Consider the following 18684-nt stretch of genomic DNA (forward strand, 5'->3'; position numbering starts at 1 on the left):
GAGGGCTCCTGCCTTTATTCCGCACCCACGGCAAGGGGTGGCTCTCGAGGCCCTTGTGAAGCGAGTGAGGGCCACCCACAGGGTCTCCCCACCCACCGGGAAACAGAGCTGCCTTCAGGCGAGATGACAATTTTCTCACCGGGCAGCGCTCGCATCCGGGCAGCGCTCGCATCCGGGCAGCGCTCGCATCCGTGTGCTTGTGGCGCCACGCAGACTTGGAAAGCGCCGCGGAGCTGCCGGACACAGGTCCTCTTGGCTTTTTCCGCCTGGAAGCCCCCTCCCTCTGCAGCCAGCAGGGTCTGGCTCCGACCAGGCCCCAGGCCTCTGCAAGCAGACACGCCCATCAGCTTCAGGGCTGGGAGCCGGAGGGCCGCTGGCCCGGACTCCTCCAGGGCAGTCTGCGCTCAGGGGAAGGGGCCGCCCCCCCACCGCAGGTGAGCCAGCCGGGCGCCGGACCCCGCCTGCCTCCCCGCACCCCTGACCCTGCTGGCTCGGCCGCCCCTCCGGGCTCTGACCTGCCCGGCTCAGGGGCGCCCGCTGATGGCCTGGCCCTGCAGGCTGGCTCCGGAGCAGGCCCCCGGGACTGACCCTCCTCACCAGGCAGGCGCCTCATTGGGACAGACGTCGTGGGAGCCACCACCCCGTCCAGAACACGACGGGGTCCTTAGCTGCCCTTGGCGCTGAGCTCCGCCCCCATGGCCCCGGTCTGGACATGGCCTCCCTGACCGGCCCTGGCTGCCCCTCTGTCCCAGCGCCCCTCCAAGGTCACAGTCAGCCCTGGACGCTCCAGTTCTGACTCAACAGAGGGGCCCGGGCCGGCCGAGCAGCTGCCCACACTGCTGGCCAGACAGGCTGTGCGCTGCTGACATGGGGGCTCGTCGGGACTCCAGTGGAGGTTGGGGTCGTCAGGCTCCCGTGTCCACTCAGAGCAGGGCCACCTGACCACCTTCTGAAGGATGAGGACGACAGCAAAGCGTGTCCACCTCTGCAGGCACAGCCTGTGCAACACGGTGCCTCACACACCCGCCAGACACGCCCTGCCGAGGCGGGGTCCGCTCACTTCCACAGAGGACGTGGTTTCCTCCCAGATGGACGAAAGGCAGGTCTGCTCAGCAGACACCACGGTGAGGTTCACAGCACAGAGGAAGGCCTGCCTCTTGCTCGGAGGCCCCCTCGAGCGGGCGAGGCGCCATCCCAGGCCCCCTGGCCCACCGCTGTCCACAGGCTGCTGCGCGACGCCCTGCAGACCCCGGAGCCGCATGGCCCAGCGTCCCGCCCGGGCTTTGCTCTGGTCTGGAGAGAGGCGGCCGCTGACGCTGAAGCAGACGTGGGGAGAGGCCGGGCCCGGGCGTCGTCCCCCACGGCCAGAGGTCCGCGGGTCCTCCGGACGCTGAGCCCCGGGGCTTTCGGGGCTCCAGCCAGGACTCCACCGCCGCCACCAGGAGCAGTCAGATGGGCAAGGGCCGGACGGCACCCCATCTTCACGTGGGGATTCCAGGTAACTAGACACGCGCGCTGCTACTTCTGGTGACATGGACACAATTTAATGATTCTAATTTTTTTGTTTTTTTTTTAAAGTCAGGTGCCATAAACATTCAAATAATCCATCTTTTAGAAAGTACGTTTACAGCATCAAAAGAATTAAGATGAAATATAAACCTTTCTACTTACAACTTTTATACAGATTAACCAAATCACAAACACCACAAATAAAGGTTAAGTTGTAACAATATAATGAATAAACATTCAGATTCTTAATAAAATCTTCCTTTAACGTTTGTTTTTAACTTACCATTATACTAAGTAATCTATGCAGGATTTTGGGGTACAATACCAAGAAGGCACCAACAGTACAAAGCAGACAGGAAGCAGCTCTGAACTTTTCTCAACTGCTCTGCGCGGAGAGCGCGCGCAGGGGCGGCCACGCGCTCCAGGGGAGCCGCGCAGGCCCGGGCTTCCCGCCTCTGACCCGCGACGCCACGCGGCCGCCACGCGGTGGCCCTGGGCTCCCTCTGCTGGACACGCCTCTCGTCTGCGCTAAGAGGGTCACTTCAGACACCAGCACAATTTTAAAGCACAGATGCTTTAAAACGTGTAAGCAGAAGGATTGCTCAGATTTTCAAAACCACCACATTTACAAAAATATTTCCCTTAAAAACTTGGGATTGTCCAAAACATTGACTTACAAATATAAAAGTATCGTGGAAGGGCCTAAAGCATGTGTGCATACGTATGTGTGTTACACACCATCATGTACTGTAGAAAAGTTACCAATTTAAAACCGTATTGACACGTAAGCAACCGAAGGCCAGTCTCCTCGGCACCGTCTGCACGTCACTGGCACACGCGTGTCGCACGTCACTGGCACACGCGTGTCGCAGGCTGTGCCCCCACCTGACGCAGGGACAGACCGACCCCGGGCCCCCCACACGCGGCCGCAGCAGCAGGGGTCACGTCGCCAGACGCGAGGGCCTTGCGCCCCCGCCCGCAGTCTGCGCGGCCGTCTGGAGCCCTCGCAGGCCCGCCAGCTGCTTCGTGAGGGGTCTTGTCTCATACTCACTGAAGGGACTGGAATGTTTCAAGAGGAATTTTTTGCTTACATTTTAGACACCAAGAAAGCCATCGGCCCCAAGCTGATGTGCAGGAAGCAGTCACAGGGGTGGTTGGGGTCACCAGCATGAATTCATGTGACCTAATGTGCACGTTTCGAGAGACACAGGCAGACCCAAAGGGTGAGCCTCACACACCACAGGCGCCTTGTTCAGACAGCTCCCTGACCCGCTGAACCAAGCTTGGCGTGGTTAGTGAAAGGCTACAGGGACTCCCACACAGGGTTAGTGGTTCCTGCCCACCACACCCGTGGACAGCGATGGGCGGGGAAGCCCCCAGCCCCCAGGGGTTAGTAACCAAGGCTGTGGCTGGCTGTCTGGTTAGCGAACCGCAGGTTAACCTCCTAACACTACTCTGGAATGTTAGTAGTAAGCACAGAGAAATAAGAGCAATAATCAGCCAGCGCTCCTTTTAAAATGTACCCGGGACAGCAACGCTCGTCTCTCGCTGCCCCACGGGCCTCCACTGGACAGCTCCGTGCATGGAGGTGAAGCCACGGCTCTCAGGGCCGACAGTCAGGTGCGGTTCTGGTCTGAGGGGGGAGAGTCCAGCACCCGCTCCGGCCCGAGGGTGCGAGCCCTTCCTGGCGCTCAACTGGGACACAGGCCACCCTCCAGAAGAACCAAAGAACCCAACTTGCAACTTCTGGGCTGCATCATCAGAGTCTGACAGAACACCGCAGACCTGTGATCTGAGGAGCATGTCAGAACTGATGCTCTGCCGTGTGGAGGAAAAAACCCCTCCACAACACTGTCTACATGGCCTTACACAAACCCAGGTGTTTGGGCAGCGCCCAGCAGGGAGCGGGCCCGCCGGGCTTCCTGGTCTAAGCACAGCCTGAACCTGACTGTTGGTTCGGACCCCACGATCCAGAGGAAATCGACACTGAATCTTAACGGAGCACGGAGATAGAGGACGCCCGTTTATTTTCAGGAACGACAAGCGCATTTCCGTTCATGTTAGCAGGCAGTCTTTATATAACCCACTCTCCACTGCTGTCAAAATCCAAACAAGAAAGAAAGGACAGCTGAGAAATGAAAAGCTGAGAACCGAGAACTAAGTGATCTGCTGGAGAGCATTTTCCGTGGAACACAACTCAGAGGTAACAACAGAGCTTCGTTTCAACCTCAGGTGCGTGGCACCGGGACTCATCTCCGCACAGAAGCTGCAACAGTCGTGCGAGGGGACAGTGACGGCTGGACAGGCAGAGCGCTGTGCGCAGAGCTCGGGGGCAGGGGGCCGCGCCACGCGGCGGGGCAGCCGGCGCCAGGGCTGGGGGCGGGCGGGCTTCTGCAGGCGCCCCACGCGTGAGTGGGCCCTGGCGCAGGGCGGCGCTCGGCCAAGGCTCACCAGGCTTTAGCACACACTGTCACAGCGGGGGTGGAGGATGAACTTGGGATGCTGACATGCTGCAGGAGGAAAGGAAGTGTACAACAGGTGCTCCCGGAGGACGCAGCGTGCCCCCGCCTGGCCCTCAGGCGTCGGGCGGGCGCCCCGCGGCCTGCGCCCCTTACCCAATCCCGGAGAGCCGCCTCTGCTGGCGGGAGTCCCGCAAGCAGGCAGGGCCGCGTGGGACGCATCCTGCAAGTGCTGCGCCCCCGACGGGGCAGGTGAGCTGCCTGACACGGGCCTCCTCCCATTTAGAGAAGAGACAGTGCTATAGAAGCCACACCCGGTGCCCGTGAGGGATCAGCGTGACGTGAGGCGGCAGGAGTGCAAAGGGGGCTGTCGCTGCCGTAAAGCGCCCAGGGGACGCGATCGGCAGGGCACCAGGGCAGGACTCAGGAGGGGAGGGGCCACTGCATCTCTCAGAGCAGAAGGCGGCTAGTGACTGAAGCAAGGTGGGCGGGAGGAGCCCTGAGGGACGCACAGCCGCAGGCCACCGGAGGCGACGCACACGGGGCCAGAACAGCGCTCTGGCCGGAGGGAGTTCTTTGAAAGCACAGAAGCCACAACTACCAGGAGCCGCCCCTCCGACGGCTCAGAGGAGTCAGGTGGACACGCAGACGGGCTGGGGGCAGGCGGGTCAGGGGCTGCAGGAGAGCCGCGGGGTCTGCGTGCCGTCCTCGGGCCCGTGTCCTGTGGGGAGACAGACAGACCCTCCGTGAGCCACGGACGCGCCGCGGGGAAACGGCAGCGGCGGGAGGACAGAAAAGCATGAAAGCAGAGAACACCGCTGCAGCAAAGGCCGCCTTCCCAGAACCGTCCCGTGGGACGGGGCTCGCCCCCGCCCGAAGACGCCCCCCACCCCACGGCCGGGCCGGCACCGCGCTCCTGGACGCCCTTCGTTGGCCACAACTGACGGCACGTGGTTGGATCTGCTTCCCAACCCGTGGTCGAGGCGGCGCCCACATCCGAGGCGTGGCCCACGGGGAAGCCTCCCAGAGGCCGCTCCCTTTCCCCGTTGGTCTGTGTCTTTTTGGCTGTGGCAGGCAGGCTTCTCCAGCTGCGGGGTGTGGGCGGGGTGCCGTTTACTGACCGGTGGCCCACCCTGGGACACACACGTCTTGTAAACGCCCAGTAAGTGGACGCTGCTGCCCCTCTTCTCAGCACGCGCGCCCCCGCGCTGGACAGGCAGGTGGGCCGGAACCACACGGCCCAGCCAGTGCTGCCTTGACTGCCCCGGCTTTCTCTGGCCAAGTGTGACCGGCACAGCCACGGGCTGGCCGGAAGCTAAGGCCGGCCGGCTGGACTGGGAAGGGCAGGAAGGGCCCCCCTGTCACCCCGAGCCCTGAGAGGCAGCCCCGAGGGCTCAGCAGGCCTCCTGGAGGCCCCAGCACCCCTCTAACATCCTGTCTCACTTGAGGAAATCATACTCCAGGTCAAACCCACGCCCCCTGCCAACAGACGCACAGTTTCACTGGGAGCAGAAGGACTTGGGGTTCACCGCCCCCCTAGGACAGGGGAGGGGCACGAAGAAACCGTGCGGAAGCCCCTGCCCGGCCCTCCGACATCCAAGCCAGACTGTCCCAAGCATTTCCCAGCAGAGGCCTCAACCCTGTCCTGATTCTTTGTGACACACTCGCTCCTAGGGTTCTGACACAAGTCGCACTCTCCCCTCTTCCGTCGATTCTCTAAAAGTGAGATCAGTGTTTCCTCTTTTGAGCACTTTAAAAAAACCCAACCATCACGGCTGTATGGTTCCCCACACCTCAGGTTGCAAAGCTTCCATACTAAAACCCCTCTTTAATGACATTTACACCACCCTGTCTCCTTGGCCAGGACTTATTCTATGGTTAAAGCTCCAGGTACCTGACAAATTTAAGATCGGTATCCCGGCTGGAATCTAGCAGTCTCTTCAAAAATGAGTTCTTTGAGCTTTTCCTTGGGCAAGTCATCCAATTCCATGTCAAACTTGAAGGGTGCTTCGGCGACGGGCTTGAAGAGAAAGCAGAACTTTGACACGAGGGGCCGTGGCGGAGGCTGCAGCCCAGGCCCTGGGCTCCCGCCGGCAGCACCCACCCCCCGAGGTGTGTGGTGTGCCCCGTGCGCCCGGGCCCGACAGCGGGCAGCGCCCCCGCACGGCGCTGGGGTGTGGCCAGGCGCTGCGCTGGCGGGGAGGGCTGCGGCTGGCTGCCCCACGCTCACACGCGCGTCCGGTTACACACGCCAGCGCTTTCCTACGAAGAAGCCTCGCAGTGAAACACGAAGCCTCACGGGGGACGAAAATTGTGGCAAACGGCCGCGTGTGTTAAACAGAATAAGCCCTGCTTTTATTTATTACAAAAATCTAAGAATGAGATGGAAATACTCCGAAATTTCAATAACGGTGTCTGTGTAACCAGACTACAAAGCGATGTTTGTTGTATTTTCTGGTACTTTTTTTTTTTTTAAAGTATCCCCTCTCTATATAAATAACCAGAAAGTTAACACTGTCTATGTACATCAAAGATTCTCCTCACACACTCAGTGCTGTTACCAGGCACCCCAGACCTTATCCCTGCCATCCTCACACTAGGTCTTAAGGGTAGGAAAACACACACCCCAAACTTGGCTCTGGCCTCCAAAAGGGGGGAAAGGAGGAAACTCGCAGCTGCTCTCCCTGCGGGGGGCGCGCCGTGTGGGGCCCTAGCGTGCCACCCTTCTGCTGCGCGGGCGCCCAGGGCAGTGGGAGCCCGGGTCGCTGGTTCTCCGCTGCTGCCCTATTACCACAGGGAGGCGGCCTCCACTGCTCCTGGGGGAGCTGGCGGATCCGTGCGCGCTCCCCCTCCGCCCAGGCAGGCAGCCCCTGCCAGACTCTCACCTCATCGCTCGGGTCGTAGTACTGCTCCAGGTAAGGATGGGCCAGAGCCTGCTCCACCTCAATCCTCTTGTGAGGGTTGAACGTCAACATTTTGTCCAGTAGATCCAGAGCTACAGAGAGAAAGGTTTTGCAGAGGTGAGAAGCCAAAGGAGCAGTCACCGAACAGACTGCGCACTTCCTGTTTAAGTCAAGACCCACTAGACGGGGGAGCTGAGGGAGCCGCGGGCTCAGGGGAGCCTGCTCCACCTCTGAGTGTCTGACAGCAGAGACCAGACTCAGGAAGGCGGCGCACTCTGCAGAGGCTGCACAGGGAGCCAGGATTCAGGCCCAAGTCTGCCCATAAAACCCGGCCTGGTCCGAAAGCATGGCCCTACTCTGCAGGGTCAAGAGCAGAGGCCCCACTCTGCAGGGTCAGGAGCAGAGGCGATGCGTATTACCGCTCTTAGGTCAGCTCCAAGGTCGCTGTGGCTGCGGTTACTTCCTGCCCTGTGGCTTCAGCCCCCTCCTTCCAGGTTCCGGCTGACAGGTGTGTGTGAAGCGCAGGGCCCTGGAAACATGTTCCCTGCTGGGCTCTGCCCCTGCTCCCCACCTTCAACGAGGAGTCCATCCAAGCAGTAAACCGCGTTGGACGTGATGAGAAACTCCACACAACGAAGGGCGTTTTTCACGTCCATAAAGTGAAGGGTGAAAAGCAGCAGGATCTTTTTAAAGTCCTAACCCTAACCCTAATTTCTACCAACAGCACATTTTCCCGAATAGCGACAGGGGAGCATGGGCTACCTGCTGGGCCCCAGCAGCCCCAGGGCCTGCCCCCGCCCCTCCCTCGAGTGGCCGTCTCCCTCTGTCTGCAGCACTGAGAGCCCCCAGCACTGTCTTTAACCTCCACCTCCTGCTGCTGCTAAGAGGGACGCACCCCCAGGCGACGGGCATTCCTAAATCAGACCTCACGCTCCTTCAAGTTCAATCCTAGGCAACAACTTCAAAGGAAAAGAGCTTTTCTTTTCTCTTTGCTACTGGAGAAAGGCCTGGCCTCCAGCCCGTGTGCAGGGACAGGAGGCTGGGGGAGGCGCGCTGCAGGCAGGGGCAGGCCGGGTGCTACGCCCGCACTAGTCACGCTGCCTGCGCACACGCGTCCCCGGGTGCAGAGGCCACCGGCCCTCCAAGACTGACGTCCCTCTGAGGCCGGACGGCGTCCCGCCGGGACCCTGCCTCTCCAGGACCCCACGGGGCCCCTAACTCTGGGGGAGCACAGCTCTGTGACCCCACCGTCTGCCGCATGGGTCACTCCCCTGCCAGGCCCCAGGGCAGCTCGCGTGGCTGGCGCCCGCTCTGAGCCTCCTCACCCACCAGGAGGGACTCTGACCCAGAACAAGACTGCCGCCTGTCCCGTCCACCCTCAGCTCCAAGTCCCGAGTGGAGCCAGAGGAGGAGGCCACCTGTGCAGGCCACGCCACCACAGCCGCGCTTCCCGGACTCTGGGCTCCGAGCCCTGCCGCTGAGGCCCCGGGCGGACGGCAGCAGAGCACGGCGGGCTTCACCCCACGGGCGCCGGGAAGGGCCACGGGGCCTCAGGGCTGAGGAGCACATGGCCAAGAACCGCGGGGCCCCGGGCGGTCCTGCTCTGCCCCGAGCACGCCGCCTCCTGCTCACGAGGGCGGGTCAGGCCCTCCCCGCGGCCAGCACACACGCCTCAGCACATCCTACCGGGAAACCAGGCTCCCCAGGGTGGCCTCCCTGGGCATCCCTCCAGTGGGTCCACACGCATCCTTCTGGGAAAAGGGGACCCTCTCCCCTTCCCAGGCTGACCCTGCCTGCTGTGTCCTAGTCCCCACTCCCCGGGGTCCTTTCTGGGTCCTTCAGACCCCCGCCTTGTGCCCTCACCCCGCTGAGTGGCCACCAGGACCTGAAATGGAGGCCTCCTCCTCTACAGGCTCCAAGGCCCTGCCCCCTGGCGCTGCCCAGGGAGGACTCCAGTCCACCCTGCGAGAGTCCCCATCTTCACCCCCGGCCTCCTCCAGGACCTCAGCTGCCATCTGCTAAACTCTCCTGACCCTGGAGTCAGCTCAGCACCCACTGCGCAAGAGACTCTGTGGGTAGACAGGACGCTGCTTACGGTCCCACTGAGAACGCACAGGCACGCGTGTTCACAGGGCAGTAAGGAAGTCTGCCTACTGTTCAAACAGCGGGCGATCCGACAAACGGAGACAGATTTCTCACAAGAACTGCGGTTTTTTAAAGTTCAAAAAACAGGGGACTTCCCTGCTGGTGAAGACTTCGAGCTTCCATGGCAGCAGCGTGAGTTTGACTCCCGGCTGGGGAACAAAGATCCCATGGGCAGCTCTTGCCCAGGGAAACAGGGACAGAGGCCTAGGCCACAGTGACCGCCAGGGGCAGGAGCTCTCAGGACACAGGCCAGTGTGAGCCTGGAGCTGCTGGAGGCCACCGTGTCACGACGAGAAGTGAGGCTGGCCAGCAGGAGAGGCGGGCGGAGAAGGCCCTGCTGCATCGCGAGGCCAGACTTGGTCACTGCGGCCGTGCCCGGAGTCCAGGGCCTGCTGGTCCCCAGGCTGGTGAAGCCCTCTGGGCTGAGGCCAGTCAGGGCTCCCATGAAGGGCAGAGAAGGCCTCAGAGCCGGCCCTCCTGTCTGAGGACTGCCCGCACCACAGCCCGTCACGCCGCTCGCCCCGGCGCGTCTGCAGCCACACTACGCGCGACAAGCGCCGCGCCACCTGCTCAGTGCGCACGGCTGGCTCGTAGCTCCCCTTGCCACAAACTCGCTGTAAAAATCACGCTTAGGGGCTGTATTCCCAACTCTCCTGTGAGGTGGGTGAAACGTGCCCCATTCTGAGTTAAGGAAAATGCACAATGGTGAGGTCAGTGACTGCCCCAAGTCCCAGGCCTGGGCGCCCAGCCTGCCCCCGGAGCACAGGGCCGAGCGGGAGCGTGCGGCATCAGCGCAGCAGCACCGGGACGCTCGAGCTGCTGTGCAGCCTGGAGCGGTTACACGCCGTCCACGCCGGGTCTCATCGCTCTACACTCTCCTGTGATCAAACCTACCGGCCTTTCACTCACATCTGTCTTCTTGGTGTGTTTGTTTTCAAAGCTCAGGAAGATATTTCTCCCCCATGCAGAGATCAGAAAAATAATGAGTACTCTAAATACTGTTAATTTCTAACAGTATGATTTTTAGAAAAGTATTTGATCATCGATTGTTTTACAGTTCACTCTGATGTGTGAACAGTGATTTAATCTGACTTTCTTTCCGACAGCTGTTTGGCGGGCCCTGTACCACCTGCTGAAGCACCGTCTCTCCCCCTTCACCACAGTAACTCTGGAGAGAGCCCCAAGCTAGGCTCCTCTGAAGGAAAATCTATATTACTACTGGTTCAAGGCACTCAGCAGCCTCCAAACGTGAAAAAAAATTCAACCTCACTCTTAATTAAAGAAAAACAAATTAAAATGTCATTTTCCCATTTGGTTGGCGAACCCACAAGTTCAACATCCAGAGCTGCAGGAACAAACCTGACAAAGCTGCCGACCTGCCCCTCAGTCTCGAGTGTCCCCTGCACCGGCTGTGTGGAGAGGATGCCCCGCCCACGGCCGTGACCACACACGCATCACCAAACTGTGAGGAGCTTTCAAGGCCCACACCTCATGTAAGAAGTCGTATCAAGGCCGCTGTCCTGTACTTAAGAGACTCCACATTCCCTTCTCTGTGAACCACTATTAACAAGACAAATCCAGACACTGAGCTACCTGCAAGCAGGCTGTTCCTGTGTCTTACTGCTGCTACGTGTCCAGGGCCTTAGAACAGACACCCGTCTGTTTCCTAAGCGGACACACTTATCTCCGCATGCTGCAGGAGGAGAGCAGACGCGAGCTGCCGGCAGGCGAACCGGCCCCCAGCACTCTGCAGCTTCTGAGTGCGGGTAGCAGGGCTGGCCGTGAGACGTGCTCTGACCAGCAGGCTGTGGCAGAGGCGCCTTGCTCTCAGACCCTGCAGCCCCTGCTCTGGTGCTCTCAGGGCACTGCTATGGGCACGGAATGCCCCATCTGGCCCACTGCAGGACGAGGGCCAGCAGACCCGCCCAGCCTGTGGGCTCAGCAGCCCCCAGCTGTCAGGCCTGGGCGAGGGGGGCGACTGACCACAAACAGGCACAACGCAGCTTTGGGGAGCAACGGAAATGCTGTGTCCCGACGGGGGTGAAGTTACAGGACCGCGTACGTCTGTTGAAGTTCAAAGGCTTCACAACCGAAAAGGCTGAGTCTTATTCTATGTAAATTATTCTACGATAAACCTGACTTTAAAAATTATCCAATGACACGATGATTCTAAAGACATGAACTTAATCCAAGCTAAGTACCAAAGAAACCAACACGTGGAAAGCTAGACATCACCCCCAGACCCCTCAGCCCACGGCCGCGGCAGCTCCATAAGAGGGGAGGGCAGTGAAGACCGAGCACCCAGCGGGGCCGTGTTACGACGTAGCAGCCACGGCCACGAGGCCCAGAGACTCGGATGCAGACGAAGCACACCCACCTTTGGAGTCCGCGTTCGGGAACAGCCTGTTCCATGGCACCTTATTTTTGTGTGGAAGAGAGAGCAGGTAGTTTCTAGCTTTTAAATTTATTATACAATTCAGGTCTTCCTGCGACGGGGATCCAAGAATACCTATCAGATAAAATAATCTGCTGTCAGTTATTAAGACCACAGTGAACCAGCCGTGCGCCGCCGGCAGTGGGGAATGGGCCCCGGCGCTCAGCGTCTTCTCACCACCTCCCAGCGCTGGCCCTTCTCACCGAGTGTTCAGTCAAGGACGAACAGCAACAGCTCATGCCCAGGACAGGTCCCAGAGCTGCAGGATCGTCTCCAGCCCACCTCATGAAGGGCTCTGATGTGAGCGTGGGCCCTGGACACTGAGGACCTTACCCAGAATGTGGTTCAGCTGGTCGAGGTAATGCTTCCCGGGGAAGATGGGCCTGTTGGAGAGCATCTCGGCGAGGATGCAGCCGACGGACCAGATGTCGATGGACTTGGTGTAGCCCTGCAGCGGGAGAGGGACCGTGACCCCGCCGCCCCTGCTATGTAGCCCTGCAGCGGGAGAGGGACCGTGACCCCGCCACCCCGTGCCGCCGAGCGTGGCCTGCCCTGCGATTCAGACATCATGGGACAGTGTGCAGAGACAGACGCAACCAGCTTTCTTATAAGACGCTAAAAACCAAGGCTGCTGGATTTCAGTCCTCTCTTCAGAGCAGATTCACTTATCAAGTTAGAATTTCTGTAGCAGATCTCATTTCTTTTATCAAATGATTTGAGAGCAAGAACTAGAATCCCGACAAGCTGAAGCTGGGAAACGAGAGAGCAGTGAACAGCCTGACTACCCTCGGACACCTGTGCACCTCGGGTTTGAAACTCGGAGGTCACTCAGAAGGGGCATTGCTCCATTTCCAGAATATCTCTCTTCATTCTGAAAATCATTAAAAACAAAACAATAACCACCCATGATCTCTGGGTTCATGAGGGCGTGCTGGCTCCATCCTACTCAACTAAATTCCTATCTCTCATCTTCTTTTTCTATTCATTTTTCAGGTATAGTTTTTCTTTTAAAGGATTCGGTGAAAAGACATGGAAGAATTACCATACAACAGTGACAAAAAGATGTTACTGTATAAGAAGAGTTCTGTGGAGAATGCGTTAGTGATAAGTAAAAGAAGAAATGTGGAGACCAGCTACAGGGGAAAAAATTCAGTCAAATATTAAAGGCTACAGAAATATAGCAAAGTATTTTTTGAAAATCAAAGATTCAATGATCACATCTATACCTCTGATAAAGTGGGCTGAGTTTCACACTACTTCTTTCCAATCGGCACTGGGGGTTTGGGGGTGTCTCCCCAGGATGTCCCAGTAGCTGTTAACATGCCGCCTGCCGACACTGCTGCTGTATTAACAGCAGCCGGAACCAACCGTCCATCCTGGAGGAGAGCGGCCCTGGCAGTTCTCGGGAAGGAACGATGCGGAAGCTCAAGCTCCAGGACTTTGGCCACCTCATGCGAAGAGTTGACTCACTGGAAAAGACTCTGATGCTGGGAGGGATTGGGGGCAGGAGGAGAAGGGGACGCCAGAGGATGAGATGGCTGGATGGCATCACGGACTCGATGGATGTGAGTCTGAGTGAACTCTGGGAGTTGGTGATGGACGGGGAGGCCTGGCGTGCTGCGATTCATGGGGTCGCAAAGAGTCGGACACGACTGAGCGACTGATCTGAACTGAACTGATAACCATGATTAGGTGGAGACCAACTGTCCTCAGGCAGCACTTGAACCGCTGCTAAGGACACGCAGACTGAAACAGTCAGTGGCAGTTCATTCTCAAGGGACTCACACAGAAACTCGCACACGGACAGAGAATGAGAAAGCAGAGGGCAAAGGGCAAAGAGCTGGCGAGGGGGCGCCGGGGGGGGGGGGGGTGTGCTACGCTGGGGGCAGCACCCCTGCGCCCCATGGGCTGCCCCCACACAACCGCGGCGTCTGTGTCCTCCTCGTCACTCACTCTCTCACACGCGCAGGATGCTCTTCCGGGACGCCACACGTGAAATGAGACAAAAGCGAACCCTGCTCTCCTGATGCTGGGCGTTACAGGACCTCACACGGGTGTGGGTCTCAACAAGAGCCACCAGGCCGTGGTTTCACGTCCACTGGGCAGTCCCCCGTCCCCCACCAGGTTCCTAGCTTCAGGCCAAGACTCTTCTTCACTAACTCAAACCTAAACCGCAGAGTTGAGACTGAAGGCAGCGCCAGGTGAGAAGCCAGCATGCCCAAATCAAGCCAAATGCTGGAGAGACCGGCAAAAATGAGACCACCACTCTCCTCACTAAAATGCTTTTCTTGTGGAAGACAGCAGTTAAAAAACGAGAAATGCCTAATTCACGTTAACTTTTCGTTTGAAAATCAACGCGTTAAAATTTCTCAGTTTTCACTTTCATATAGTAAATATCGATAGATAAAACCCACATAAACAAGCCCGCTTTAGGGTCCTGGATAAGCGGCTAGACGCTGCGGGGTGTGGAGCACAGGGTGTCTGTGCCCCTCGCCTCTCCCATCCCTGCCCTGCTCCGCGAGTTACAAATGCTGTCAAGTGCCACGTTACACATGCACAGAGCGCTCCAGCCAGCACTGGGACAGTGAGTGCTTAAAAGAAAGAAAAAAGAGGAAGATAACGGACAGCAAACAAACAAAAGCCCAGAGCCACCGAGTCCAGTAATGTTTCAGAACAAAGACGGGGTCAGAGGAGGAGAAAGAGAAAAACGGGCGGTCGCTCCTTCACGGACGGGTGCCAGCTCGTTATGTCATTTAGAGAAGCGGGCTCTGCAACCCCAGCAGGAGCGCTGACAGACACAGCGGTGCTCACGGGCACCGCGGGGAGAGGCTTCCGGGAAGACGAGCCCCAGACACGGCCTCTGAGACCCTGCGGGGCCTGTGCAGCCAAGACTGACTCGGGCCCCTCAGGAGGAGCCCGCCCTGAGAAGCAGGGAGAGCTCAGGCAGGCGTGAGGCCACCTCTGCGCTCCCCAAGCGATCCGGGCCGTGGAGGAGCGGGGGGCGACCCCACATGGGCACAGCACAGGAGCCGCAACACGCCGCTGTGGGGACACAACGGGGCCAGCGCCGGACGAGGCCGCCGTCACGGGCGCACGGAGGGCATGCCGCCTGCCCAGGAGTGTTCGCCAGCTCCTCAAGTCAGTCCGGTAGGCGTCACAGAGCTCGACGCAGGGGAAGTGAGAGGAGAGCGGGGAGACAGGCAGGTAGGAGACGTCAGCGCTGGTGAGGCTAGGGGTACACAGGTGTTCCGCGACCCAGTCCTCCTGCAGGTGCGCTGAAAAGAAACGCTGGACATGCTGAGAGGGGCCTCTCGGGCTAGAGGAGCCGTGAGTCAGAGGACGCAAACCACGCGTGAGCGCGGAGGCCACCACCCAGGGGTCCCCCGGAGACGGCGGGAGGGCCCGCCGCACACGAGGGCGCCCCGGCACGGAGCGACTCTCACGTGGCCATCCACCGCAGGAGCCTGCCCTGTGGCGCTGTCTGCTGTTGGGAATTATGAGAGAATCAGCACAGCGTTTTCTTCTGCGAAACATCTGTTACGCCAAATTCTCCTTTACGATGGAATCTATCCTAATGGATTTCTACTTCTACAGCTGACTCAACGCATGTATGACACCAAGAGTAGCTACCTGCCGTAAACAGACTCCATTTCCTCACAGAAGCAGCCCTACGCGTGGGCCTGGTCCTTCACGTGTCAGGGCCGGAGAGAGAGAGCCCAGCCCGCGGGCCGTGCACTTCATTCGCTGCCATAGAGCCTCTCAGGACGACGTCTGGTTCCGACACCTGGACGTGGGTCCAGCGTCTACTCTCATGGCCTTCCTCACACTGTTACGGTGGACGGGACCGAGTTCTGGACTCTCGACCTTGCAACACAAGGCTCAGGATGACCGAGAGATGTCGGGCGCGCTGACCGCAAGCCAGACGCTGCCTGCGCGCGGCGGGCCAAGGCTCACGAGGCCCCACGGCCGCCCTCGCGCCGGCCACTCGACTCTGCCCTGCTCCACAGACTCTCTGGTCGTTTCCTGTGAGCAAAGGCCCTGCCGGCAGTGCGCTTTCGACCTGGATGCAGGACCACCGTGTCATTTTAAAAGAGTTACAGCGGCTCTTATTTTTTCTACACCAATGTTTTCTTTCAATTTTATTGCAATTTTGCCGAAAAGGCTTCTTCATTATCAGGTAGGTCTGACTTTTACAGGAGAGCCCTGGTCCGCATTCACAGACCACAGTCCGCGCACAGAGCCCAGTTGACAGGAGGAAGCTGCCCGGGTGGAGGAGGGCTGCCCGGGGGCGGGACGCAGGCGGCCCATGACGGGAGCATGCCCCGCGGCTCTGTAAGCCAGCGCCCGCCCAGCCCGGACGTCAGTGCTGAAGGGAGACAAGACGGTACCTTGGGGCTGGCCAGACAGGCCCAGCCTCAGCCCCGGCTGAGTGCAACTCATGGCCTAAGTCCTCTGGTCTCCTGGATTTCTTCCGATGCAAACCTGGTCCTTACCTTGGAATTCAACATGATTTCTGGAGCCCGGTACCAGCGAGTGGCCACGTACTCTGTCAGGAACCCTGTGTGGTCGTGGTCCGGATCTGCAACACGGGCCAAGCCAAAGTCACAGATCTAGGGGAGAACAAGACAGGACAGCTTCTGAGAGAGTCAGGTTGCCAGCAGCAGAGCCGCACAGACGCTGGCAGGACGCGAGCCGTGACGCGACAGCAAGCGCCACTGCTCTCGGGCGGCAGAGCCCCGAGGCAACGACACACGCCCACTCTTACCTGCTCCTCAGGACAAAGGGATGGCAGCCACCTCGTGTCAGAAAGGAACAGGCTGCAGAGTCTTGCCCAGAACACATTTTCAGCGGTTTGCAGCCTCTACTTATCTGCTTACCCACAGCAATCCTGCTCAGACCACTTGATAAACAGTTCTGCACGGAGAGTAAGGTCACTCAAACCAGCCCCCAGCGAGCGCTGGAACGGTCACTGCTGGGACCAACCTCTCCAGCATGGCCTCTCTCCACACACGTGACCGCCTCCTCTGTTCTGCCCACCTCCTTCCCCTCCTGTAGTCAAACCCACTCCCAAAGCTGTACACGACGTTCCACACACTGAAGACGGATCCTTACCAAAAAAAAAAATCCAGCTTCTAATTTCTCCTGACTCATGCAAGCTGGCCTTGACCATGCAACAGTTGGGGCTACTCCAGATTACAATGTGTAAGGAGAGTAACTGGAACACATTTGGTCCCAAACAACTGCAGGACCTTTTAATTCCTAGCTCCTGGGGAACTAATCCAAAAGATAGGGAGAGAAAGAGAGACAGACAGACAGAGATGCTATGCTAACACAGACCGGAATCTAGCAGAAGGCAGCCTGGAAGACAGAGATCACTTTGGAGGCTGACTGCTCTAATTTGGTTGAAAAGTGACAAGGGTCTGAGCTCAGTCCATAAAAATAGAGATACGGAGGCAGGGACACGGCTCAGGGATATTCAGAAGACTTAATGGACACCAGGCTCTGCAGAGACCCCACAGCTGAAGGTCTCGACAACTTAAAAAGACTCTGCAGGCTCCGCTCACCTCCTCAGGGCTTGTGGCTGTGGAGGCTGGCACCCGCCGCGGCACCTCTGACCCCAAGCCCTGCCGCTTCCTCGATGCAGCCCTCAGAAGTTCTGCATCCATGCCGCCCAGTTCCCGTCCTCTGAGCCCGCCAGTGCGTCTTCAGGAGGAGCAAACACCACGCCTGCTCCGTGGCTCTTCCAGGGCCGTGCTCTGGGCACTCCGGACAGGGCCACACAGTCGCTGTGGCGTCTTGAGGCTCCCTTGGCCTCCAGCACCAGCCTCACCTCCACAGCCAGACGGCTTGCTGAGGCCATCACACCCTGAACAGCCGCGGGCTGACGGACTGTCTGAATCTCTGCAACGCGCCCGCGCCGGGCACCACTCCTTGGGCACCCTCGGCTCATGCGGCGTGGCCGGGTCCAGACACGAGTCACAGGTCTCTGTGGTCAGGAGAACCCAAGGTGAAAAGCCTGCATCCAGACCCCCAGATCAGTGGGCTCAGTCCTGGGGCTGACGTCTCCACCCTCGTCTGGGAGCAGAAACAGGAAGCAGGAGCCGCACTCGGGGAGGCAGACAGGACCTCACACCTCTACAGAGACAGGTCCACGTGGTGTGAGCAACCTAAAGACAGCTGTGGAGAGGGCTCCTCTGAAGAAAGCCACGCCAACGTAACCCTGACCCCCTCCGCGGGTCACAAGCTCTGGGGCTGAGCTCGTATCAAGAGGGCAGGATTGATCTTCCCTCCTCTGGAAGCCGGGCAAGCCTTTCCAGCTGCCTGAACCAAGAGAACACTGGAAGTGACGCCGTGTGACTTCCGAGGTGAGACCATAAAAGGCATTGTGGCTTCCACCTGGGGAACTGGGGGCCTCTGGCCGTGTCGTGGGGACACCAGGTCACGTGCGCGACACGTGGCCATGCCGTGGCACCAACCACCAGGCCTGTGGGCGATGATCTGAGCCTCCAGGGCCACGTCTCTCAGCTGCGGTCCAGAGGCTGAGCGGAGAGCAGTCACCGCGCCCCCTGCTCCCTTGACCAAAGTCCTGACCTCAGAAACTTCGCATTCAAACATGACTACTGCTGTTTCAGGCCATGACATCTTGCAGGGCTTGAGAGAGGCTCCAGCCTGGGTGGAGGCAGGAGGTAAACAGGCGTCCACGTGGGGAGGCGGCAAGAGCCCCCAAGGGGACTGGAGTCTTGAGTCAAGGGCCCAGGAACGCACTGCACCAACCAGCTACATCGCTGGGAGCTGCAAAACGGTGACTTCTCTAACTTTATTATCCCTTGTGCGTTTATGCTAAGTCACCTCAGTCGTGTCCGACTCTGTGCGACCCCAAAGACGGCAGCCCACCAGGCTCCCCCGTCCCTGGGATTCTCCAGGCAAGAACACTGGAGTGGGTTGCCATTTCCTTCTCCAACGCATGAAAGTGAAAAGTGAAAGTGAAGTCGCTCAGTTGTGTCCGACTCCTGGAGACCCCATGGACTGCAGCCCATCAGGCTCCTCCATCCATGGGATTTTCCAGGCAAGAGTACGTTTTGCGTACTCTTGTGCGTTTATCAGCTGGCATTTACTTTAAGGGAGCACCGTACTTCATCAACCGGGGCTTCGTGCCTACCCTGAAGCCTGGACCCCACTGGGAAGACAGGGGAAACGTTTCCTCTGTCCCTGTGAGTTACAGTTCTCAGAAGAG

The 18684-nt window shown here is 59.1% G+C and overlaps 1 protein-coding gene across 2 annotated transcripts in view; it reads right to left on the bottom strand.

The window, feature by feature from the left end:
- Positions 1-1522: 1522 nt before the first annotated feature.
- MAPK1 (mitogen-activated protein kinase 1) overlaps positions 1523-18684 on the bottom strand; it is a 56372-nt gene continuing 39210 nt past the window's right edge. For both annotated transcript variants that reach the window (XM_025267233.2, XM_044930612.1), the window contains exons 4-9: positions 15944-16060; positions 11784-11898; positions 11394-11525; positions 6854-6963; positions 5863-5988; positions 1523-4689 (exon numbers count right to left, since the gene is read on the bottom strand). In XM_025267233.2, coding sequence (XP_025123018.1) covers positions 5872-5988; positions 6854-6963; positions 11394-11525; positions 11784-11898; positions 15944-16060 — 591 coding nt within the window. In that variant the 3' untranslated portion in view covers positions 1523-4689; positions 5863-5871. The remainder of the gene's footprint in view (positions 4690-5862; positions 5989-6853; positions 6964-11393; positions 11526-11783; positions 11899-15943; positions 16061-18684) is intronic.

This window comes from Bubalus bubalis, chromosome 17, assembly GCF_019923935.1.
Source record: "Bubalus bubalis isolate 160015118507 breed Murrah chromosome 17, NDDB_SH_1, whole genome shotgun sequence".
Lineage (NCBI taxonomy): Eukaryota > Metazoa > Chordata > Mammalia > Artiodactyla > Bovidae > Bubalus > Bubalus bubalis.